The sequence below is a fragment of the Cottoperca gobio genome, chromosome 4, assembly GCF_900634415.1.
Source record: "Cottoperca gobio chromosome 4, fCotGob3.1, whole genome shotgun sequence".
In the NCBI taxonomy this organism is placed as follows: Eukaryota; Metazoa; Chordata; class Actinopteri; order Perciformes; family Bovichtidae; genus Cottoperca; species Cottoperca gobio.
In genome coordinates, this window is record NC_041358.1 from 20,597,252 (window position 1) to 20,622,237 (window position 24,986).

Here is a 24,986-nt window from a genome sequence, read left to right on the forward strand (position 1 = left end):
AAACATGTATTTTTTAACGTGGCATTTAATATTATTCTAGTACCCAAGACTTTTCTTAATTCGGGGATAAAAAAAAAAAAAAGAGTAAATCTGCAAGTTGTGATTGGAGGTCCAGGGAGACATCACGTGGTTTGGGTCGCTGACAGTATAAACCCTAGAGCCGGGTGCGCACGTGGGTGACGCTGCAGGGCCAACCCTCTTCGGGGTCCCTTTTGTTAAAGCATCAAACATAAGCACCTTTGGAGATCCCGAGGGGTTCAGATGAGAAACAGTTATCATCTTGTGCACGGGGAGATCACTTATCAGCGGTGCAACCATGTCGAGGTCTTTTTACGTCGATTCTTTAATAATCAAGGATACGGTTCGACCTGGACCAATTGAGCATCCAGGGCAAGACTTCCTTATTCCCATCAGCATGCATTCTCCGAGTTTAATGACGGTCACCGCTCCGATGTGTCCATCCAGGAAAACAGGGACTTTTTGTGTTTGCCCGCTGTGCGTTACGTCCCACATCCACTCTTCCCGCAGCGGCATTCCCATGCTGAAGAGTCAGTTTCCAGGAGCGGAGGCACAGTACTGTCAGAGGATAGCGCACCAGCAGTCTGCTGCACTCTCGCACCCGGGACACACACCTGTCTGCACGCCCACCTTCAGCGTCACAGATCCCAGGAGATACCACTGTCTTTCTATTGGTAAGCCACCTGTTTGCAACTCTCGCAAATAAACACACTGCTCGACACCTTTTTGATATTGTTGCTACACCTCATGATGCACTTCCAGGCAAATGTAGACGCTCGGCTTTTACGCACAATGATTTACGCGCAATGTTTTATGCCATTTCCATCTGTGATTGAGTTTAGACTTGTAGTGATACTCAAAAGCTAAACGTCTAACATCTTTTTTTTTTTATCCAACAGGCGCCTCCGAGAACAGCCACATACAGAATGGCAAGAGGATGCGCACGGCTTTCACAAGCACGCAACTCCTGGAACTTGAAAGGGAGTTTTCCACGAACATGTATCTTTCAAGACTCAGAAGAATCGAAATCGCAACGTATTTGAACCTGTCAGAGAAACAGGTGAAAATCTGGTTTCAGAACCGCAGGGTGAAGCACAAGAAGGAGGGGAAAGCCACCCAAAGGAGCGCACACAGCGGTTGCAAGTGCGCAACCGGTCACACAGACTATTCAAGGTCAGAGGACGAGGAGTCTCTATCTCCGGCCTCTGCTTCGGAAGAGAAAGAGGTGTCACCCATCTGAGAGCAACTCTCCAATTCCCACTGCTGGCACTTATTCTGCTCTGCTGCAGTTATGGGTGATGGCATCACGCAACCACTGGGCCAAACAAGTCCTGCATGAAGTCTGAGAAGAAGTGTTGAAAATGTTTATCCTCCTTTAAAATTAAAGGAAAACATGTGAATACATGTTTTGACACTGTCGTGAAATATTGGGAGTCGTGCCCTACTGTATGCCGTAATAATGATGTGTTTAGATCCATTCAGGGTTCTCACCTATACATAGCCGGGTCTAGTTAACTATCAAGTAAATGTTTTCAACTATTGGCTGATATCCCATTACTGTCGGTGAGGTTGTGTGGTAAATAGTGTGCACCTGTGTGGAACCTGTACGCAACTAATTGTAAACTATGTATATGTATATTTATTGTAATAAACATGACGAGTTGACCTACGATGTTGTCAGTGTATTGATTTATATGACAACTGATGTTTTCGGTTATAAAAAATGAAGGATGTAATACTGCAAACATTATTTTTTTATTATTGATAAGAATTTGCAAAAACAATAATGAAAAAGAATATGTATGTTTGCATGAATGCAAATTGGGAAAGGTCTTTTAAAATGGACCACATAAATGAATCCTTCATTATTGTATTTCAAAATATTTACTCTACGTAGACTATAATGCATTCTTTTTATTATGATTATCATCACTTTATCGTGACACATTAGTTACCAGTAAGCACTGGTTCTGTAGTGATATAAAAGCAGTATCCCCAGCATAATGTAGTGCAGAAAAGGAGTACATATGAGTGGACACAATATTTGAAACATGTCAATATAATGCAATCCAGTAAAACACCACCACTAACTCAATATTTTAAAAAATGACAGTTGGATCAATTTCTCTGACACAGTCTCAACTGAAATCTAAAATTCACAAATGCATACAATATATACATTATATACACTTTCTACTTTTCTCCACTCCTGCAAAAAGCTAAGGAGTTTTGCACAAGTCCACATTAACTATGAATGCAGTTAACTTCAACATAACACAACCTTTCCAACTCTTGTCTATTGATTAACAGCTATTACTATTATTATTATTATTATTATTATTATTATTATTATTATTATTATTATTATTAAGTTGTCATTACGCTATTTCTGCTTTAGTTTAATAGACTGGTAGAGGTCGATGTTCAGTGTGCGGGTTTTATTTTATTTTGAAACATTATGTTGTACAGCTTCATTTATTATTTATATAAGCTATTTATTTCAAAATAGATAGAGTGAGGTATATGAAAGTGTAGCTGTAATATCTCCTTAGATCCGACCACAAAAGGGTAACCGATAACTCCCCTGGGGAGCAGCCAATAGTCCATTAATGTTCACTTTTGAAAAGATTTTGGTTGTCCAAAGCGAGTTTAATTGCGTTTTTGGTCCCACGTTGGTTGATTATGCTGCTATTGCTTGGAACCACAGAAAAAGGATATATAGAAGTGGGCAAAGGCTTTGACAGGTTAGATTGTCCTGCCTTGGGACTCGCATTTAGCCGGAGACCCCCGACGGCTGTGTGCTCAGAGAGCTTTGAGAGACAGCTACAGGGTTCCTCCGAGCGACAGAGAACGATTTAGTCACTGTTTCATTAGGCACTATTTGAACCTTTCAACTTATGGAGAATTAAAGGGGGCATGTTCAAATGGAAAGACTCTGAGGGGGGATTACGTAGGAGGGGCCACTGGAAATTAGCTGACGCCTAATTTAACTCGTTTCTGTCAGAGTTTGGGATACATTCCTAATTGAGAGGGGAAGCAGGTGAAGTTTTGGTCCCACGCAGACCCATTCAGAGCAGGAATAAATGGTCCCCTTTCACATCCCGCTGGTGATCATATATTATTGGGGGAAAGCCACCTAATGAATATTGAAGTTCCTATTAATCGAATTAGAGTTCCCTTGCAGGTGTGAAAGACCAATGCACCATTTAAAGCGAGTCACAATGGAATAAACCGCAGTTTTGAGAAAGACACCCCCTTTTCAGCCCCATAGGACGTGACCTCAGACTGTAAGGCCACTACAATGGCCCGAAGCTCATTTTGAGATCCACTCGTCCAGGTCACATTGATATCTGTCCCAAAACGGTCTCACTCCTTAAACTTCCGATTACATTTATTGTACAAAATGTTTACAATAATGCAAAGCAGAGTCTGCGGAATGGAAATGTCAGATGAAAGCGTCTATACCTACCACTGCACAGAGAAACGAGACCACTCCAAAGACGTCAGGCCTCGGCCACCATTGAAAATGTGGCAATTACGCATGACAAAAGACAATTAATAAGAGCGCTTTTCAGCCGGTTGCAGCTGCTGTCTCATGCGGAGAGATGGAGGCTAGAAGAAGCTGAAGTGCCGGTGTGGAAAAGAGGGGAGCAGCGTTGTCTTTGGCCAAAGAGACGTCCACTTTACTAATGAATCAGCAGTGCAATATAATCCTCCCTAAATGCGGCCTATACTTCCCATCTAAAGTCTGGGTGACACCGTAAAGTGTAAAGAGATCTGGGAAAGGAATATATTTCTTCTAAATCGTGGAAATCACCACAGCTGTAGAATAAGATACATGTTCTGGGAGCCAAGAACCGTTTTACACCTCTTGCCCACGTTTTACAAATATTGTGTGCATTTTACCAAACTACATTGCAAAATGTTGCAAAACAAGTGCTGGCTGTTAGATTTGGTAATTTGTTAACAACTGGGGGGCTCATTTGCGAAAATCCTGTCACGTTGTGGAAGGGCTAATCTGTGTGGTGTGTGTGTGTGTGTGTGTGTGTGTGTGTGTGTGTGTGTGTGGGGGGGGGGGGGGGGGGGGGTAATGGTCCCTGTTTAAAAGTAAAAGTCGAATGGGAAAATATATATCTTTGCACAAACATGGTTAAGTGCATTCACACACAGGAAGAGGCTGAGCTTATTTATTTATTTATTTGTGTTGTGTGTTCTTTATGATTGGCCAATAAATTTACTTTTTTGCTGTACAATGACTTCCACTGCTTTTAATATATAATGGTTAGGACATTTTTGAAAGACTAATATCCGTTTAGTATGCACGCATTTGAAATGTGGTGTAAATGCCTAAATCTGTTAAGACTGGTCCACTATACAGTATGAACAATACAACATATATTTCTATGCATAACATCTTACATTTATAAAGTATATATTTACACATTTGTTGTTTGTATTCATTTATTTAATTGATATGTAAGAATTAGCTTTTCTTTATTGTATTTATAAAAACTCACCTAGACGTGAGCGCTCTGTGCAAGGCCTTTGAGCTTCTCTCTGTCCACTGCTTCAGGGAGGTTAAGGGTTCTGTAAAAAAAAATAAAGACGGGGGAATTTGAATGATACTTTAATTTATGATTTATGTATAGATCAATCGATGGAGTCTTTGGCCGAGAAGCGAACACTGCCAAGACTGGTACAAACTAATTTCAGCACGCTGGACAGCTCCCACAGGGACCGCCGCCCGAAGGCCAGCGACAGTCACCTCCGAACACTTATCACCTCTGTGTGACCGCAGGACGGGATGAGCTCTATGTCGACATATACTCAGGTCTGTTTGGTTGTATGTACTTAACCATGAACTTGCAAGTCGTAGACTGACACACATTCATTTATGATGGTATTTAACATGACTAACAACTTTTAAACAACAACAACAAAGTGGACAGGCCAGGAACAGGCTGAGTTTAAGAGTATCCTAAAAACTAAAGCGTTTAAACGAGAGATCGCGTCAGAGAATCGTTCCTCTCGGATTTTGGGCCTACTTTCGAAACAGGAAGGATGACGTATGTGTCGAAATGATCTGCAATACATGCTCAATTTGTTACATTTTTAACTGATTTTTTTATAAATCATATTTGATAAATCCCATTTGAACTTAGGTTACAGTATAAGCTACTTACTTATTTAGACACAGGCTATTTTTCCAAAGCCCCCTGGTGGACAGTTGGGGACAGTTCACCATAAAGAAGATTTGAAGATAGGGCAGCATCTCTGTTTAAGCGATGATGCAAACATTCACTGTGAGGATTATAAAGCTACTGATCTATGTGCCTCCATCCAGCTCCATCTTTAAGTGTCAAACCACCATCTACAGCCCTTACACGTGATGGCATTGTGGGGAATATTTTGAAAGAAAAGAAAATGTTTTAAAAGTGTCTCATCATCTTATGAAGACAAGAACACAACTCGAATGACTCAGCAAACCTTTCTAATTAAGATGTTTGTATGTGGGTTTTTTGTTGTTGTTTTCTTCCTTTTTCTTTTTTTAAAAGCAAAACGTGTTTTAAGAAGAGCCCTAAAAGTGAGAACCTCAAACCGGTTTGAGGTAAGCTTGGCCTTCCTAAGTTCCTTTGTTTGGAGAACAAGGACACTGTTCTTTTCGGCAACATGTGGAAGTAATTGCGCCAAACGGCTGCATCGAGTTGGGGGAGAGAGGGGGGTAATCATCGGCCCCGAGGCTCTGCTCCATGCAGAGACACCGGTCTAATGCCCCTTGTCTGTGCCCAGAGATAGGTGATTCACAGCGGCCCATTATTCTCTTGTTGCCCTTCAGGAGAGCCTCAGGGTAAGGGAGCTGGGGTCAAATGTAAAATAATGGCTGTGTTTCAGGACTCGGTTGACAGCTGACGCCCGTGTGCCAGTAAACAGGACTCACAATAGTTTTCTGTGGAAAAGAAGAACTACCCTGATGACCAATAAAATGCACAACAATAAAGAGCGAGACGTGTGTGTCTGTAAGAGAGAGAGAGAGAGAGAGAGAGAGAGAGAGAGAGAGAGAGAGAGAGAGAGAGAGAGAGAGAGAGAGACGGTCTGATGTGGCTTGTGGTATGATGGTGTTGGAGCGCCCTCTATGAGTTCAGCGCTCCACTGTTCCCAGTATGTGACTGATGCACAACAACTGCGTCCATTCACTGAGCTGCCATGCATTATGCAGAAAGTTAAAGGAGTTAAAAAGTGCATATGTGTATTTTAATCTGATGAAAACGCCTGGTAAAATGCACAGCTACCAAGTACATTCAAGAATTTTAAAAAGTTAAATATAAATTCGATGCAACATAAGTTACTCAAAAGCACATAAGACCTATTTCTGTTCTTCCAAAACTCCTTGCATTCAAATAAAACTCCATGAAAAATGCCATTCCCCCCTTCTTTTCTCCGGGGATATTCGTCTGCATTTTCTCCCTAAAAAGACTCTTACTTTGAAAAGGGGTCCAGCGCTCGAAGGGAGGAGAGGGGGGTGTCATTTCCTGAGAGTTATTTACTTTGAGCCAGATGATTACTTTTTTTCGGAGGGAGGAGGGAGGACTGTAACATTGAATCAGTTACAGGTCGCTTAGCTGGAGAGCAGTTGTGAAGACGGTCGCGGATGCGGACAGAGGGTCGCACATATGCTCTCACAGCGCAGGATCTCGGAGGATTACAGCCGCTGCAAAGGACCCATACTGCGCCTTTTGGAGAGACCAATTCACTGTGGATATACTTACACGAAAGGAATATAAAGAGGGGATTACTCAAAGGTAATTGAATGGCTGCTGGGATCCAAAAGATGATTGAAACACATTTTCCTCAGTCTTTTAAAAATAAGTTTGGGGTGTTTTTTTCTATCGAATAAAGCGTGAGGATTGTAAAATATAATAATACACTATAGGTCTAATAGGAGTCTAATAGGAGTTTAATTGCAGATGTAATTAGTTTATCCAATTATAACAGTATCCACCGATCTGGAAATGTTTCTTGAAAAGTTCACTAATGTGATAATGCGCTGCTGCCCTGGAAGTTTTATGCAACTTCTGCATTAGGCAACGCATTATTCTTTTAGATTAGATGTATGTTCCTCATGCACCATATGGTCTCACCCCTGGACGCCGTGCAGGGAGATGTTGCTGATTCTGCTGGATAAAAGTGCTCGGTTTCGGCCTCACAGCTGGAGGTGTCACCTCGAAGAGTGAAGGCACCATTGTGGGATGCTGCCTGGCATGTAATAGGAAACACATTGGAAACATTTTCATCACATTGTTTTCTCTCCTGGTCGTGGAATGTGAGGAATTAAAATGGAAAATCGGAACTGGACTGAGTCCGACTGAGGCTTCAGAGCTGCAGCTGAATGGATTCAAAAAGGGGGGAAGGAGAACTAAGTGTGTTATGGAGCCACGACGCATTCTTCATTAACCATATCCCCTGCTGTGTTACCAAGGGATTTTGCATAGGAATACTGCTTGTGGCCAAAATTGTTGAAATATTGAGCCAAAGAGATACGAAAAACTTTTTTTTTATGCTTATTGCACAAGTGTCGTTTTTAGACCGATTTCTTTTTCTTTCTTTTTTTTTTTACAATTTCCATGGATTGAACTGAGCCATATCACCGTCCGTGGAGGGCAGAAAGTCGAGACAAGCCTTATCAGCTGTTGCTCAAATGTGTCCTGCCAGGCAGAGCGATGCATTTGGTGTCTGTCACATTTGTTGAGTCACTTGGTGGGATCGGGGGAATAAAAGAAAAGCAGGACATGCAAACAGTCTGACTGCCACTCCAGGTTTAGATAGATTTACGCGCTGTGGCTGAAGGATCTTCGCCAAACCCAAGGCAAAAATCCCTTATTTAAAATTGAGATGAGGCGTGTGCACAAACACGTCAAAAAGTATTATGCTTTTTGTCAGCTGATTCTCACGCGGATATGTACTTTTTGTGTGAAGATCTTCCGCTAATTATAGTGTTAAAGAAACCCAGGTTGGATAATTTGGGCCGTTTCGAATGTGCCAGAGCGCAGAGCGCACAGCCACAGGAAGTTATGCCAGGGCCAAAAGTTTTATTGTTTGGTGACACTATCAATGGAAGACACAGAATATCCACAGAGGCTCCGGGACGCTAGAAATAGAAAATAAAAAGTGAGAAGTTATTTTAAGTTAAATAACTTCGGAAGCAGAGATGGTTTAGATGGGGATTTAAGAAAGAATAGCTGTGGTTTATGGATATTAAAAGGCTTAGAAAAAGATTTTTGTTTTTTTTATAGTGAGCGCCTCTCAAACTGTGTGGCCCCTGATCCAACAACAGACAGACAGACAGACAGACAGACAGACAGACAGACAGACAGACAGACAGACAGACAGACAGACAGACAGACAGATATAGAGACCAGGGAATATCCGTTGGAGAGCTCCGTAACAAAATCAATCTGACAGGATCTGTGAGATGAGTTGAGGAGTCTGGACTAAATTTGAGAATGTCTTAATTAGGGGCCCTTTGCGACATTTCGTTAAAATAAATTGCTGAATTAAACAATAAAAATGCTATTTCGATAAGTATGTTAGGCTTAACAATAACAGTTGTAAGTCAAAGCATGAAAATCGGACCTTTTCTTCCATAAAATGAAAAGAAAAACTTTAGAAAGGCAACCGGACAATCTGGAGATGATGAGATTCATTGAGGTTCAGTGCCCTCAAAGGATGGACTGTGTCGCCCTCTACCGACGGTTCTCATATTTACAAGGAGGGCAGCGCTGCAGCCAGAGGAGCTCTTCTCCATCCACCTTCTAAGCCTTAGAATCTAAAGCATTAGGATTTTGTTATCTTCACCCTCATTTTACGAAAAATAATTTATGTAATCCTGTGATAAATGTTAGAGTGTTACTTTTCCAGCGTTGAAGTGATGTGGGAGACCACAAGTTGTCGCTTCCAAGTTACACAAATCCCTCATAAAACGTTGTGGGTTTATTATAGCAAGAGCATAATACCGGCGCGGTGTCAGTGTAACTTCACGGGACATTAAGAAGTCAATGAGCCATTGATTTATTGATTAAATCGTAATGTTGGAGAATTGTTTAGAATGTGGAGACAGTGGTATCATATCTTACCTGAAGGACAAGACAATCCAGAAAGTGTTTGCTTTGCTTGTTGACTAAAAACGGTTCTGTCTTCACAGGCAAAAACATCCATTGTCATGGATGGGGTAAAGGCGTATCTCGTCTTTGGGGGCATCCTGGTGGTGCTGGTTTCAGGTAAACATATAGTAGTAGGCCTATGCATAATATTGATGTTTTTCACATTTTTTTGACAGCTCCTCTAATGTTTTCAAAACTACTTTTCAGTTACTTCCGGATTGTCGCCACCTACCATCGTGTCCAACGAAGAAGAGTTCATCCTGCAGCCCAATTCCGTGTTTAACATAAGCTGTACCGGTAAAAGAAACGTCATTTGGGCTGAACCCCTGCCGAAAAACACCTTTGTTTACCCGGGATACTACACGGCGACACTTTTCATCTACAACGCAACTGTAGAAAACACCGGCTATTACATGTGCACCTATGAAACACAGGAGGGTGACCAGGAGAGCGAACCGGAAGAAGACAATGAGGCGGGAATATATGTGTTTGTCCCAGGTGAATATATATACATGTTTCTAACATGCCAACAGTCATGGATTTATTGTGTATCCCTATGCTATGGACATTAAAAGTGAGACACTGTGGCCACAGGTACAAATTAGGGTAGAGTAAAAAATAAAATAAGCTATATAGTAATTGTGAAATTAAAAAGTACAATGTATCACATTGGTGCTTTTTAATCCAACCAAATCCTATTACCTCTGCTTGCACACCTAGATCTTCAGAATCTATTTGTCCCAGAGACCCCTGATAACTTGGTCGTCGCAATGGACACACTTGGGGTCCCCATCTCCTGCCGTGTGTCTGACCCCTACTCTCAAGTCACCCTGAGGAGTGTCCCGAGTGGAAAGGAGATGCCTGCCTACTACGACAACAAAATGGGTTTCTTTGGAAGCCTCTTTCCTGGGCAGTACCAGTGTGAAACCATAATGAACGGCCATGCGATCAGAAGTGTCATTTACACTGTGGAAACTGAGGGTAAGTCAAGACCAATATGCTTATAGAGACCATGGAGTGTTGAGGAAAAGGGATATTTGTTATATGTTCTTACATTCTGCTGGTGTAGTAAAAATAATTTAATTAATAGGATAAGGTTTAAAACACTGCACAGCTGGAATCACTCCCTAAGTCTGTTTACCCTGAGAGCGCTGCAGGGTGATCTCACTGCATGAGAGCCATGACGTTATGTCATTATCACAGAGGGAGATGACTTAACACGTCTGTTTTCACTCTATGTATGTGTGTGCGTGTGTGTGTGTGTGTGTGTGTGTGTGTGTGTGTGTGTGTGTGTGTGTGTGTGTGTGTGTGTGTGTGTGTGTGTGTGTGAGTGAGAGAGTGTGTGAGTGAGTAATGACGACCTACTGAGCCACTACTTGGTGATAAATGAGCTCATGTTAATCAAGTTGTCACTATCTTGAGAACAGTGAAATGACGGTGCCGATATCTGCTCTCTGGTGGTCCCTCTAGCCCCCGCGGAGATAGAGGATTTCGACGTGGAAGTAAAAGCCAGTGGGGAGACGGTGAGAGCAGGGCAGCCTTTTAACGTCACGTGTGTCTCTCCCATTGGACTGGGCTTTCTACAGCAGTGGCTCCATCCTAAAAAACAGGCAAGATGCAGCCCCTTTTTCTTTCAGCTTTTTTGAAATTGTATTTAAATTTAGTCTGCTATATGGTTTTCATCCATAATCAGCTTTAACTTCTCAGCCTTTTTGCCCTATTTCCTTCAACCCCTTGTCATATTTCCATGTAATTTCCTTTCCAGCAGCACTGCACCTTAAATTAGCGAATAATGGTTTTGGATCTAAACCTGCTGCAGCAGTGGCAAGTGGAATATAGCTCTGAGGACGGCCCTTAGTGGTTACAAAGTATGTGTTAGGAAAGCAACGACTGAATGTTGTGTCTTCAGCCAAACATCTCCTGCTGCAGTTAACCCCATATACGCAAGACACTGATGGTAGTTCAGGACAAATGGCTTGAGGGGAGCAGGCAGTTCAAAAGCAGGAAAAACAGGATAGTAAATCCTTTGACCCCAGTGACCTTTATATGTGTAGGACAGATGCTGTCTGCACATGACAGCCAGCTAAACATTTATTGCTTCTGAAGTGATCCCAAAGAGTTTCATGTGCTATATGCGTTTGTTTATATTTGTATTCAGATTCTTAATCTATACAGCACGTTGTCTGTTTTTCTGCATGGGATTCCTCTAAGCCCTTTTCCAGAGACGGTGAGGGTAGGAACGCCGGAGTCTTGACTCCTGGTTTTGGTCTCAGTTGCAATTACAGACTTTTAAAAGGCCCTGTGATCCTGATTTATCTCCTGTGGTCTAGCAAGTGTTTTAACCATTAGCCTTCAGCAGCACGACGCACCGGTTCTCATACTTTGTACCTGTAAAAGGAAAAAAACACAGAGTTAGAAATGTCTCAAACCCATAATGTTTTTCTGTTCTTATAGGCTATAGATGCAGTTCAGATGAAAGAGACTCTTCCTGACCGGGTCATCTACACCCTCAGTATCCCACAAGCTACCTCTCAGGACAGCGGCATGTACGAGTGCTCCATCACACACCAAATCAGCAGAGAGGTCAGAGTCAGCAGCGTGGCTGTCACCGTCTTCGGTAAGTCTTTGTCTGGTCACTTCCTGGATACCTTTTTTAATGAGATTCAAGCCGAACTGTAATAATGTGAATAAGTGCTCACACCACCGACTTACATCCACCTCATCCTAATGTAATATCCTCATCATTCAGATACATTTGTCGTGGTCTCACATATGTGCACAAGGTGCTTTTTGTGTCATTCTCTACCACCAACTGTAAAGCTTCACCTCTGCTTTCAACATCAGCAACTGTGTTTTATGGGATGACTCCAGCAGATGTGTGTCAGGCCTTCACTTTACCTCTCTGTCACTCCACCTTCATCTCAATCCTCGCTCCTCTGTCCTGTGGTTTCTTACTCACTGAATGTATTTCTTTACCCATTTTCCCTCCACGATCACCTGCTTATGGTTTTTTCTTATGTGCTGTTTCTCTCTTCAGAGGAGAGTTCTTTTTTGGCACTGGACCACAGCGGGATTCTAGGTACGGAGTTTGTCAGCCTTCTAGAGGAGACGGAGTACACCATCCTCATCGATGCCTACCCGACCCCCAAAGTGATGTGGCTGAAAGACAGCAAATCTATGCCCCAGAACTACTACGTCCACACCAAAACCAGCCACCTCGAAGGAAATCGGTGAGAATAAAGTTTGCGATTTGTTAATGGAGTAATGGATGAGACTTTTCAGTTTCTGACAGCAGTTAATAAGTTTAAAGGAATTGTTTGACATTTTGGGAAATTCAATTCAATTCTGACCCGTAACCCACCGTAAAACCACAATGTGTCATTTAAAAACTTTCAAACCAAATAATTATTACCACTGAGCTGAAGAGTTGCAGGTAGATGTTATTTTGTCACCTGCGGACAGAGCCTGGCCAGCTGTTTCCAGTCTTTATGCTAAGCTAAGCTGCTTTAAATTACCAAAATATTTGCTCATTTCCTTCTCACAGGTATCAAAGCATTCTGACATTACGGCAGCCTCTCGTGAAAGACAACGGGAATTATACCATCTCAGCCCTCAGTGGCTCTCGCACTGCTCAGTTCTCATTCACCCTCAAAGTGAAAGGTAAGATGAATGGATAGATAGATACATAGATATATTGATGGATAGATGGATTTGTGATTTATGACTGAGTACTTTACATTCTTTCAGCCCCCACCGCAATGATGTTCCCACCATCCTCAGCCCCTGTGCTGCTGCCACAGGTGGAGGAGATGGTGGTGCCCCTCCACACTCCTTTCACCTTGACCTGTCGGGGAGAGGCAAAACTAGCCTGGGAGACCCCGCTCGATGTGTACGAGCAAACGCAGGAGGACAACAGCGGCCTGTTTGTCACCACCATCACTGTGGACAACGCCACCGCAATGCACACCGGCGACTACACGTGTTTCTACAGCAGGAATATGACGGAGGATGCAGAGGACAGCAGCATCTACATCTATGTGCCAGGTACACAGCAGCTTTGAGCGTGTGTTTTTTATGATTTGACCTTATCATCCGGTCTGAGAAACTAATTTTACTCCAACTCAGATCCAGCTGTTCCCTTTGTGCCATCACCGGTGCCTTTTGGCAACCATGTCCTGTCCGACCATGAGGAGATGGAGATCCAGTGTCGAGTGTCTGATCCCAGTGCTAACGTGACCCTGGTTAACGTCGACACCCAGCAGCCTGTGCCTAGTTTTTATGACAGCAAGAGGGGCGCTTTGGGAGTATTCACCGCTGGAACCTACGTCTGTAAGGCTCTCATAAACGGAGAGGAACACTACAGCGGGGAATATATCGTCCATGGCTGGACAGGTGTGTGTTCATGTTGTGTGAATGTGTAACTATGTGGCAGTAGATTTATGTAACGGCCCTTAAAAATAGATGCGTTATAAAGTCGGCTCCATGTTTCCTTTGGTGGATCTCTGCCCTCACACATTTTGACCCTGTCACTTGTCGTGTCTCAGGTGGCGCTGCGCTGCATGTTGAGCTGACGGCTAAAAGGACTGCTCTGCTGGTGGGAGACACCATCACAATCACCTGTCTGGCTCAGGGATCTGAGATTCTGGAAGACCACTGGAAATACCCTGGCAAGCTGGTGAGGGCACAGGCCATCCTATGCAGCACAAAATAACTATTCAAACTGAGTGTGTGTTTTTAGTGCCAGTTCTCCAAAAGTGTAAGCTAGTTTGAAACTCAAAACTCCTGATGTTCCTTTTTGTTTGACAGGCAAATCGTGCTATCAAAACAGTGCATGAAAATAAGAAGGCTCAGGAGATCCTTTACACCCTGACGATCCCGCAGGCCTCAACAAAAGACAACGGCATCTACTCCTGCTCCATCACTGATATCATGAGTAATGAGAGCCAGACAAAGGAACTAGCTGTTCGAGTTTTTGGTATGAAAGCTTTATTTTGTTTACTTGGCATTATTGCATACATTCTCTTTCCTGTGGGGATGAATGATTGCTGATTGTCTGCCGGCCTCTCCTCTTTTCTAACAGCAAGTGAGTTTATGTTCGTCTGGCCGGAGTTCAGAGAATATGAATCCGCAGAGCTGGATGAGGTCCGGGAGTTCAGGGCGGAAATCAGCTCTTTCCCCGGTGCTCATGTCACCTGGCTCAAAGACGGCATCCCACTCAACGACGTGACAGCGGAGATCTCCACCAGCCTCCGGCAGTTTAGCGAAACCAGGTGAGACTCCCGTACAAGGTTGTCTAATGACAAGCTCAAAGTTAACATTCCCACACATTAACCAGGCCTGTCATTAGTGCGATAGTGAGCTTCTATGACTGTGTGTTTATTGCAGTTTCGTTTTTTGTTGCTCTGTATAGCTACATGAGCGTTCTTACCCTGATCCGGGCCAAGGAGGAGGACAGCGGGAACTACACCATGCGAGTGGAAAATGGAGACCATAGTCGTGACGTCGGATTAATCCTGGAGGTCAAAGGTCAGAGAGCCCTTCATACCTTTATGTCCTTGGATACTGCTATTGTAACCTTTTAGCCCCAGTCACACATTTGCGCACCCTTTGCTATGCTTATCCCCCTTCTGTTGGACTATGTTACAGTGCCTGCAGTCATTGTGGACCTGATGGACATCCACCATGGCTCAGCCACAGGCCAGTCTGTCGTGTGCATTACCAGAGGGCAGCCCACCCCTGTGGTGGAGTGGTTCATCTGCAAGAACATGAAACAGTAAGTTCAGTCTTCTTTACTGCAACACTCATCTGCTCGACAGCCAACAGAGATACTTCCAGACTTCTCAATCCACATACATGCAGTCACTCCACGTTTGAATTGATTATGTATCTCTCTTCCTTTTTTCCCATTTAGTTGTGCCAATGACTCGTCCTCCTGGGTGTCACTGCCCGCCAACTCCACAGATATCACAATGGATTCACACTTCGACGAGGACAGTAACCTGGAGAGCCATGTCATGTTTGGTCATCTGGAAAGCACACTGGCGGTGCGCTGCTTGGCCAAGAACGAAATGGCCATGGTCAGCAGGGAGGTCAAACTGGTGTCTAATGGTAATAATAGTAATAATGCATTTCATAGCACTCAAGGTCACCTTACATCACATAAGATCAGCAACAAAACTTACAATAAGCATAGTTTAGCAATGAGTTTCAATGGGTATAAAATAAGATGCAGTTAAAGTGAGTAAGCCATAGTTTAAAAACATGGGTTTTAAAAGCAGTTTTGATGTATGTAATGGAGTCCAGTATGCGGATGGGAGGGGGAAGTGAGTTGCAAAGTTTGGATGCAGTATAGGAAATGATCCTGGGACCCATTGTGCTGAGATTGATGGCTGGTTAAGAACACACACATTTCATTATGTTTGTTTCCCCTGAAGTAACTTTCCTCTTAAACCAGCTTTTAAATTGGCATTTGATGTTGTTGTTTCCACCTTGTTTCCTCTGAAGTTCCTTCCATTTCTGACACTCAGAGTGCGACAGGCTTTGTGAGTCCCTGTGTGCAGGGCTGGGATAGTGCTGTCAGTGTTACTGCAGCTGTCAGATGATGAGTTTGTGGGGAGACAGCTGATAGGGGGCTGTGCTTGAGGAAAGGGCTTTTATTCTGACAGCTAATTCAGGGAAGCAACAGATTGTTAGACCATTTGGCCCCTTCCAGATGAGCTTTACACCCCCATCCTCACCCCCCACCTCTATGCCTACTCCCTCTCAGCCTAAGTGCCTGGACCCCTCCCCCACCCCTCACCTGTTATCTTCCCAGCATACCTTTTGGTCCTAGTAATCTAGACACCCCGTGGAGTTGTTTCTTAGGACTGACAGAAGGCATTTGTTATGACACATGTATAATGTTTTTCATTACCAGTAGGGCTGGGCAATATGGAGAAAATCAAATATCACAATACTTTTGAGCAAATACCTCAGAATCGGCAGATAATAGAGCAGCTCATGTCACAATATCGATATAATATTGATATATTTCCCAGCCCTAATTGCAAGCGTTTCATTTTTCAACGGACACATGTTGCATTCATGTGATCAATGTGCTCCCCATCTAACATGTGTGATCGCTGACTCTCCTCCTGAACAGGCCCTCACCCAGAGCTGACTGTAGCTGCTGCTGTGCTGGTGCTCCTGGTCATTGTCATCATCTCACTCATTGTCTTGGTTATTATCTGGAAACAGGTACTGTTGCCCCCATTCTGCATTCATTCTCACATATTCACTCACATCTGTTCTCCTATTCTCTTGTACTCCACTTATTTATGTATTTTTGAGAACTTGCCTTGCAAAATCAAGCCTAAATGTCCTGATTCATGTTTTCAGATTAAGACTTCTGTATTATAATTAATGACATTAGTGGTTTATGACAGCTAACGAGCAGCAATGTTTTATGAATTTCAGTTGGCCAAATTATTTTGGGTATCCACCAAATAGCAACGCTCCTACCCAAAGTAAAAGTCTCCTGAGCTTAACAACATTTGTGGGAAGAGAAAATAGCTGTTAAAAACATCTGAGAATTGTAAAACTATCCCAAAAGCCAAATATAAGTCCCAGTAGCACATCCAACAATCATCTTATGGTGACAAAGGTTCATTCATTAACTCTTGTATGTGTTTTGTCTTCTAGAAACCACGGTATGAGATCCGCTGGAGGGTCATAGAGTCTGTGAGCCCAGACGGCCATGAGTACATCTATGTGGATCCCATGCAGCTTCCCTACGACTCCAGATGGGAGTTTCCCCGTGACAGACTTGTGCTCGGTGAGCTGAATGTCATTTGCGATGTGTTTAAAGCCGTAGTCCTCTCCCGGCGACTCTGCTGCCTCCTTTGCAGGGATGTTTCGGTCAGGATGTCTCTGAAGTAGAGGCTGCCGTGAGTTTATCTCGGCCTGGGCAGAAGAGCTTTGCTGGCAGGGGTTTGGTTTGACTCAGTGATCAAGGGCACTTTCAGCTACTGAAAGAGTCACAGATGAGAAAGCGAAGGCATCCAAAGTGCATGACTGTGTTTGTGCAAGTTGTCTTTGTTGATAATTGATCCTATGGTTTCTATCTCGTGTTTTACTCAGGTCGTATCCTGGGCTCTGGAGCCTTTGGGAAGGTGGTAGAGGGCACTGCTTATGGACTCAGCCGCTCCCAACCTGTCATGAAGGTGGCAGTGAAGATGCTGAAACGTGAGTTTAACAGATTACAATTGGATTACAATGACAACACGTTTAATCCATGGTGTTACCAGTCATCTGATGTGTTACTTTATACCAGTGACGCTCACTAGTTGTAGTGTGGGGTGAGGTGAGGGCAGCTGTTGTTACTTCTGCAACTCAAATATACTCTACATCAGCGGTTTTCAAGCCGTGAGATGCACCTGAGTCATGATATGTTTTAGTTTTCTTCAGCATCAAAGTAATCCGGTGGTATTTGTCTGTGCACCCTAAAGTATATTGCAAACAGGAATTGCTAATTCGGCATTCTTTTAATAGTGCCAAATTACCAAAAGAGGGGGGTGTTTAAAAATTCCTGTAATATATGAATTAGCCTATAAAACATTGCAATAATAAATACAATCAGTGGTACTAAATATTAGGCCTGCTAAACTATTTAATACCAAAATGTTACTGAAAACACATAAAGATGACAGCTGATTTTAATCAACTAGTGCAGAACTTTATACTTTGTAGGGGCAACAGTAGAGAAGTGGAAGAAATGATAGAAACTAAAGAACCTGCAGGATAATAAAGACACTTTTTATTATAAATATTCATAGAAGTCTTGGCTGAATGTGCTTTGTTTGACATTATGTGTGATGATAATTGTGGGTGCTCTGCCTTGTTTCAGCCACAGCACGGTCCAGTGAGAAACAGGCCCTGATGTCGGAACTGAAGATCATGACTCATCTTGGACCACATCTCAACATTGTTAACCTCCTGGGAGCATGCACCAAGTCAGGTGAATAATACACACCCACATTAGAAATAACACTCAATCCTTCATCGGCAAACCCCTCTTGTATAATCTTTAGTTTAAAGATTGTTGCCTTTCCCTTTTAATTTAGTAACCGCTTTACAAAGAGACGCACAATAACGCCCACGCTCATGCTGCCAAAACCTGTAGGCAAATGCACTCGTTCACATTTAGGCAGTTGTACACATCTACAGCTCTATAAGCCAAAAAAAGATTGACAGCTCTCAGTGGGTGTGGTATTTTAATAGGCTTTTTATGGGAAAGTGGAGGCTTGCCCTCTTGACTGTGCTTTTAGCCTTTACGAGCCTCTGATAAGATTAGCCTGCAGACTGACGCCGATGCACGACTTTATCTGCTGTGTTGTTCCCAGGCCCCATCTACATTATCACTGAATACTGCTTCTACGGGGACCTGGTCAACCACCTGCACAAGAACAGGGAGAACTTCCTCACCCTTGAATCCAGAGAAAAGCAAAAAAGAGCTGGATATCTTTGGAATCAACCCCACAGATGAGAGCAGCAGGAGGTATCACTTGAATGTTTCTAAACGTGCATGCATGCATTTACGAATGCTCTATTTGTGTCTTGAATAATCCTTGTAATTCAGACACTTATTGTCCCTTATTACATTTAAAAACTCCTTTTACATCAATTTGCTTCCCCTTTGCCATTCTAAATATTATGGTCACAACAATTTGCACACTTGTCTCACACACACACACACTAACGTTCTCCCCTGCCCCTTAATCGGTAACTCTATCGCCATTTTCTCCATGGTTGAGGATTGTCTGGCTTCTTCACCTAATCAAATCGCAGTCTGGAGTGGTCTCAGCTTTCGTCCTAATCTCATTGTAATGAAGGTATCGGTTAATTCTGTCCGCCCAGACGATGGTGGTGAAACAGCAGCCTTCTTTTTCCCCTCCGAGGCTCATCTGTGTTGATGGATGACTCACAGTGACCACACCTCGAATTGACCATAACACGATTTAATCCTAGCTACCATGTTAGGCTCAACCACATCTTCCTCTAACCCCAGCCAGAGGGAGGGAGAGGATTTAAGGGCGCACACACACACACACACGTTGACGTGCACACATTAGGGAGACTGAATTACATGTATAGCATAATGTTGTATCACCGTAGTTCTTTGTATGGCTCAATATTCCCACAACATGTCCTCGTCTCATCACTAACAGTATTTCTTCTTTGTGTCACAGTTATGTGATCCTGTCCTTCGAGAGCAAAGGAGACTACATGGATATGAAGCAGAGTGACAACACTCAGTATGTTCCCATGCTGGAGATGAGCAATGGCTCCAAGTACTCAGACATCCAGAGGTCTGACTATGACCAGCCACCCTCTCCGAAAGGTACCCACATGGTCTCTCTGTCCTCCTTTTCACTCTCTACACTGAGTTACTGAAGTGTCCTTGCTCGGCTTTAGTGCTGTGTTTGAGTCAATGTTGGTTGAGGGGTACACCCTTGTCAGAATGTAGGACTGGTACAGCCCTATAATTATATGGAGAGGATAATTGTAGCACATACATAATACTGCCTGGTTTCTCCCTGCGATTAGTAAAAGCCAGGGTTTCGGCAGCCAGTACTATATTTGCATTACATGATGAACATATATACTCATGGTGTTTTCTGTGTGTGTTTTTTCTTATACCAGAGGGCGAGATGGACGACCTGCTGCCAAACGACATGAACGAAGGCCTCACCACCACCGATCTACTCAGTTTTACCTACCAGGTGGCCAAAGGCATGGAGTTTCTGTCTTCCAAAAATGTAAGTTTTTATTCTTATATTTATTTCCGCATTTTGTACAGCTGGGGTTTGCTTACCACATATGTCCTGCAGCCTCACATTCCCCTGCTTACCACTGGTTGTGGATTTCGCACTGTTGTCCTGTATGGTGGCAGCGGTGCCGGCCAAAGGGGGACTGAGGAAATCAGCAGTTGTGTGATAAGCAGTCTTGTGAAGGCTGCTGAGCCCACTCAGGAGAGAGGCCAGGGGCTGAATATAGTAGCAACACAGCCAGGGCTAGAATTACCGGGCAGAGACACGCTGCACCCAGAAGCTATTCATTCAGCTTCATAGTTATTATCCCTAAATATCCAGTGGTCACAGCCATCCTTCCAACTGGCATGTTTACACAAAGACCATGTTTTTATAAAGAAATATGAAACGGAATTAAAAATGAACTCGGCTGAAATTAAATGCGTGCAGAAATAGATGCAGTCGGTAGCTGTGGGAGCGAATTGTGTTGGGAGTGGATGGAACTGAGGATTGAAAACAATTGTGTGTGTGTGTGTGTGTGTGTGATGCAATGAGCTGCAAATCACTCACTCTCTCTTTTTTCTTTTGGCAGTGTGTGCATCGGGACCTCGCGGCCAGGAATGTCCTCCTCTCTCAGGGCAAGATAGTGAAGATCTGTGACTTCGGACTGGCCCGAGACATCATGCATGACAACAACTATGTCTCCAAAGGGAGTGTAAGTCTTCATACATGACTACATCACTAAATGTATCCTAATTTACTTTTCCGTAATGGTTTTGCCAGAGGTGATTGAACATTTCCTCTCCGTCATCACACAGACTTTTCTCCCAGTGAAGTGGATGGCACCAGAGAGTATTTTCGACAACATGTACACCACTCTCAGTGATGTTTGGTCGTACGGCATCCTCCTCTGGGAGATATTCTCCTTAGGTGAGCTCCTTGCAAACATCTATTAGAGAAAACAAATCCTTGAGACTGAAGTTGGATGATAGACTCATGAGAATTTGTTTTGGTGTGAAGGTGGCACCCCATACCCAGGCATGGTCGTGGATTCAAGCTTCTACAACAAGATCAAGAGTGGATACAGGATGTCCAAACCAGAACATGCACCTGATGACGTGTACGTAATCATTCACATGATGCCAGTACTGAAGCTTCACTAACATCCTGTCAGATGGGGAATGTGTAATAAACAGTGGCTGACATGAGTCATGGCAAAATTGCAAGGTAAAGGAAAGGTCGTACTGTTCTTTATGGTAACATCTTCTGTTTTTGCTTCTTCTTTTTTTTCAGGTATGAGATGATGATGAAGTGCTGGAACAGCGAACAGGAGAAGAGGCCTACTTTCCTGGGTCTGAGTGAATCCGTATCTTCTTTGCTGCCCTCCAGCTACAAGAGAGTGAGTGTCCTTGTGACCTCTCACGTCCCCCAGACCTCTTTTAGATCACCTGCCTTCTAGTTAACCATGTCTCATTCTTGACACCATAATTGGACCTACACATTCTTTTCCTTCCTTTTCTTTTGGCATTTCTTTTGGATGATTGAATCAAAACATCCTCCCTCAGGCTGTTGTTTTTAATCGTGTTGCAGAGCAAAGTACAGGTTTCAAATAATTTAGTAGAAGGCTATTCATTAAAAAAAAAAAAAGAACCCCTTCCACTTCCTCTGAGAGCGCATTAGGAGGGTTTCTGTGAAACCTACAAGTGATTAGAGTGCAAATGTAGCGGCTGGGTGTCAGAGCGGCTGGCCTCAGACTGGGTAATGACGCAGACCCAGTTCCCGCCTCCACCACCCTATTTCCTCCATTAAACGCCACACCACACATGGCACATCAAAACAGCTTTACCTTTGCCTCCACAGAGTTTATAGAGTTGTATAATGGCTGCGGGCCAGAGGAGGAATGGACTCCAGCTTTAGCACCTCAGGCTTGGATGTGATGTGTGATTTTTTTAGTTTGGATGCACCATCCAGCTGGCAATATCAGCAGCGATCACACTCGTACCACATATTCTCCTTAAGGCGTTGCAGAACTTTATTTATTCTGTTCTTACACTGTATTGTGTTTTATTTAAATATTTAAATCTAATGTATTTGTCTATCTTTGCAGCATTATGAGAAGGTGAACCATGAGTTCCTGAAGAGCGACCACCCCGCTGTGACTCGGGTGTGCGTGGAAAACGACGACGCCTACATCGGTATCACCTACAAGAACCAGGGCAAGCTGAAGGACAGGGAAAGTGGCTTTGATGAGCAGCGGTTGAGCTCTGACAGCGGCTACATTATTCCCCTGCCCGACCTGGACCCTATATCTGACGATGAATATGGAAAGAGGAACAGACACGGGTAAATGGAACCAAACAATTACATCCACTGCACTAGTTTCAGGGGAGGCTGATTGAACTGAAGTGAAAAACTATTGTATTAGTTATTACATTAGTTATCAAAAGACGATCACATAGAATAGCCTGAATGTGTGTGCTTTGGTTAAAGAGTTAGTTCAGAGATTTTAGTGTTTAGAGAGTTTCCAGAGTCAGAAACTAATAAATGCCTTGGGACAGACCTTTTGTTTATGTATTTGGTGTAGTCTGAATATTAGGCTCTATTGGCTCAATTGTAAAGTGTCTGTGGGATCAGATGACACAATCATGATCCCATAGGCATCCAAATTGAGTATAACTAAAGTAAACTAAGGGTGGGTGAGGCATGCGCCTTTTCTCAAGCTTTGTCTGAGTGGAAGCCCACAGTGTCAGACTTTGAAAGTCCCTGTACACCACAGAAGACACTAACGTGTGTTAATCGTGTCTCCTGTAGCTCTGAGACCTCCGAGGAGAGCGCCATTGAGACGGGCTCCAGCACCTCTACTTTTGCTAAGCGCGAGGGTGAGACTCTGGAGGATATCACGCTGCTGGACGAGATGTGTCTGGACTGTAGTGACCTGGGGGAGGACAGCTTCCTGTGACAACTACCCAGCCTGTCGAGCAAAAGCAGCAAGGAAAGAGGGTGTAAGGATACAGGAAACTAGAGGAAAAACTTGTAAATCAACAGAAGACTCTGGCTGTCGACCCTCTAGCCCCTCCATTCCTCCTTCTTGACCGCCCGTTCAGAGGACAGAACAAAACCACTGCTGGATGAGTCTGTGGTGACAGCACGGTACGCCCTTTACTTCTCCCTGGACACTGCCCCCTGTTGGGCCGGAGGAGGGAGTGGGCATTGATAAGAACAGGACATAAAGGACTCAAAGAAGCCTGTGTGTCGGACTTATCTAGATAAAACAGGTGAAAAGATTTTTTTTTTCGGGCATTTTTTAACAGCAATATAAGCAAAAAGGGACGAATTCAACATTTTGGTCAGCAACGCTAAACGAACACCACAGGATATCATTCATATGATATATTTAACCACTACAGATGCACTAAACTAAATGGGTCCAATACTAGCAACAGCATTGGCAGGTAAACTCACTTCACACTCACCTGCTGCAAGAGAAGCACCTGATGCTGGCACAATCAGAAGCAATAGTCAGATTTGAAAGCACAAAATCTGGACTATGTTTGTGTATATGACCATGTACTGTTTCTCAATGGCGAAATATGTGCGGTAATTTGAATTTATTTTTTTACTGTATCATTATGTAAACATGTATTATTTGTGAATACCGATTAGATGTTGACCGTAGCTGTTTGAATGGTTATGAGGAGAGAGCTTTTGAGTTGCTTTTTGCCCAAATGCAACATCATGTTCTCAAATGTCATCCCTGATTAAGACTTCAGTCATATGTGTCATATAGGCTTCGAAAAACAAAACGAAATGTGATTGTATTGTAAATAGCTCCAGAGTTGTTTTATAAGAGAGACTTATTGGGAAAACAGTATTTTATGTAAGCACATGTTAAGCTTCTGCACCCAAATTCGCCAAAAGGATATATAAATAGGAATAACGTGGACACATTTTCCATCATAGTGGACAGCATATAGTCTGGGACAATATTTGTGGATTAGAAATATTCATATTTGTAATGTATGATATGGATAGTAATCAATTTAGCTAATACAAAAATGGGTAAATAAAAGGTATCGAAGAGAAACCCAGTTCATCATGTCATTAAACGTGGCAGTATGGCAAAAAAATATTATATATCCAATAGCTTCATTAGCAGGTTGTGTCCTCCAGTCTCATATTGTATCTACTGTCCGGGCGTCTATTAGCGGGTTCTAGTTATACTAAGACACTAGATGGACTAGAGATTAATATCGATCTGATGTTATACATCAGTTATGTGTAGACTCTGTGTAATCCTCTGTATCTTCCAGCTACTGTACCAGCTGTGCCACTGCCTCTGCCTCTTCCTGTTGACTGTGATATAATCTGCAATCAGTTGTTGCACTTTCCTCTTTTTTCCATTTTGTTTTGGATGTTGCAGAAAAGAAAAGAGTACAGAAAGGTCTTGCTTTGGCTTTAGATATTTAAAGCTGTGTGGATGGGATTGTTTGTGCCGCAGGTGAGTGATTTGTTGTTGACGGTACAGTATCTGTAATTATAGATAATCACACCCAATATGATGATTTAATACTGTGTTTCATTATGTTTCACCATGTACATTCAGATGATTTATATTTCAATAAATGATTTATAATGTAAAAGAAGACATGTCCTCTCTGTGTTTTTTAAATATTACACAACCACACTTTAATAACAAGGATTTATGAGGTGGTGAAGGGGAAAATGGCCAAATGAAAAATAGCATTGTACATTTTTGTCCACAAGGATATTAGATGCAATAGAGGATTCAGCATTCCTGGACAAGAATAATGAGACTCATTGTATATATTTGGCAACATAACATATTGGTAAATAACATCAATATGAATAATACAAGACTGGAAAAGGAAATGCCTTCTATATGTTAGAACATTGTCATACACACACACACACACACACACACACACACACACACGCACACACACACACGACCAGAGGAGGTAAAAGAAGTAAAAGTCCTGCATTTAAAATCTTACTTGAGTAA

General features: G+C 43.0%; 2 protein-coding genes across 2 annotated transcripts; both read left to right on the forward strand.

The window, feature by feature from the left end:
* Nucleotides 1–293: 293 nt before the first annotated feature.
* Nucleotides 294–1,679, forward strand: gsx2 (GS homeobox 2). The gene is made up of 2 exons (XM_029429187.1): nucleotides 294–692; nucleotides 918–1,679. Exons 1-2 carry the CDS (start codon nucleotides 317–319, stop codon nucleotides 1,256–1,258), a joined length of 717 nt encoding a protein of 238 aa, XP_029285047.1. The 5' UTR covers nucleotides 294–316; the 3' UTR covers nucleotides 1,259–1,679.
* Nucleotides 1,680–6,659: 4,980 nt separating this feature from the next.
* pdgfra (platelet-derived growth factor receptor, alpha polypeptide) lies at nucleotides 6,660–23,880 on the forward strand. Its single transcript, XM_029429184.1, is given in 30 exon segments — nucleotides 6,660–6,818; nucleotides 9,218–9,293; nucleotides 9,384–9,674; nucleotides 9,897–10,157; nucleotides 10,647–10,786; nucleotides 11,631–11,793; nucleotides 12,214–12,406; nucleotides 12,721–12,836; nucleotides 12,924–13,220; nucleotides 13,302–13,568; nucleotides 13,721–13,851; nucleotides 13,983–14,151; nucleotides 14,257–14,446; nucleotides 14,587–14,702; nucleotides 14,823–14,949; nucleotides 15,088–15,284; nucleotides 16,318–16,412; nucleotides 16,857–16,989; nucleotides 17,295–17,399; nucleotides 18,061–18,171; nucleotides 18,557–18,645; nucleotides 18,647–18,711; nucleotides 19,403–19,554; nucleotides 19,857–19,972; nucleotides 20,556–20,678; nucleotides 20,782–20,893; nucleotides 20,984–21,083; nucleotides 21,257–21,362; nucleotides 22,071–22,306; nucleotides 22,775–23,880. Coding segments are annotated over 29 exon segments (4,407 nt in total). The 5' UTR covers nucleotides 6,660–6,818; nucleotides 9,218–9,235; the 3' UTR covers nucleotides 22,923–23,880.
* Nucleotides 23,881–24,986: the final 1,106 nt, after the last annotated feature.

What these genes read in the sequence shown, in the direction of transcription:
- gsx2 (XM_029429187.1), top strand. Translation starts at nt 317, where the DNA reads ATGTCGAGGTCTTTTTACGTCGATTCTTTAATAATCAAGGATACGGTT. An exon ending in ATACCACTGTCTTTCTATTG is followed by an intron (nt 693 to 917) that starts GTAAGCCACCTG and finishes TTTATCCAACAG; the next exon opens with GCGCCTCCGAGAACAGCCAC.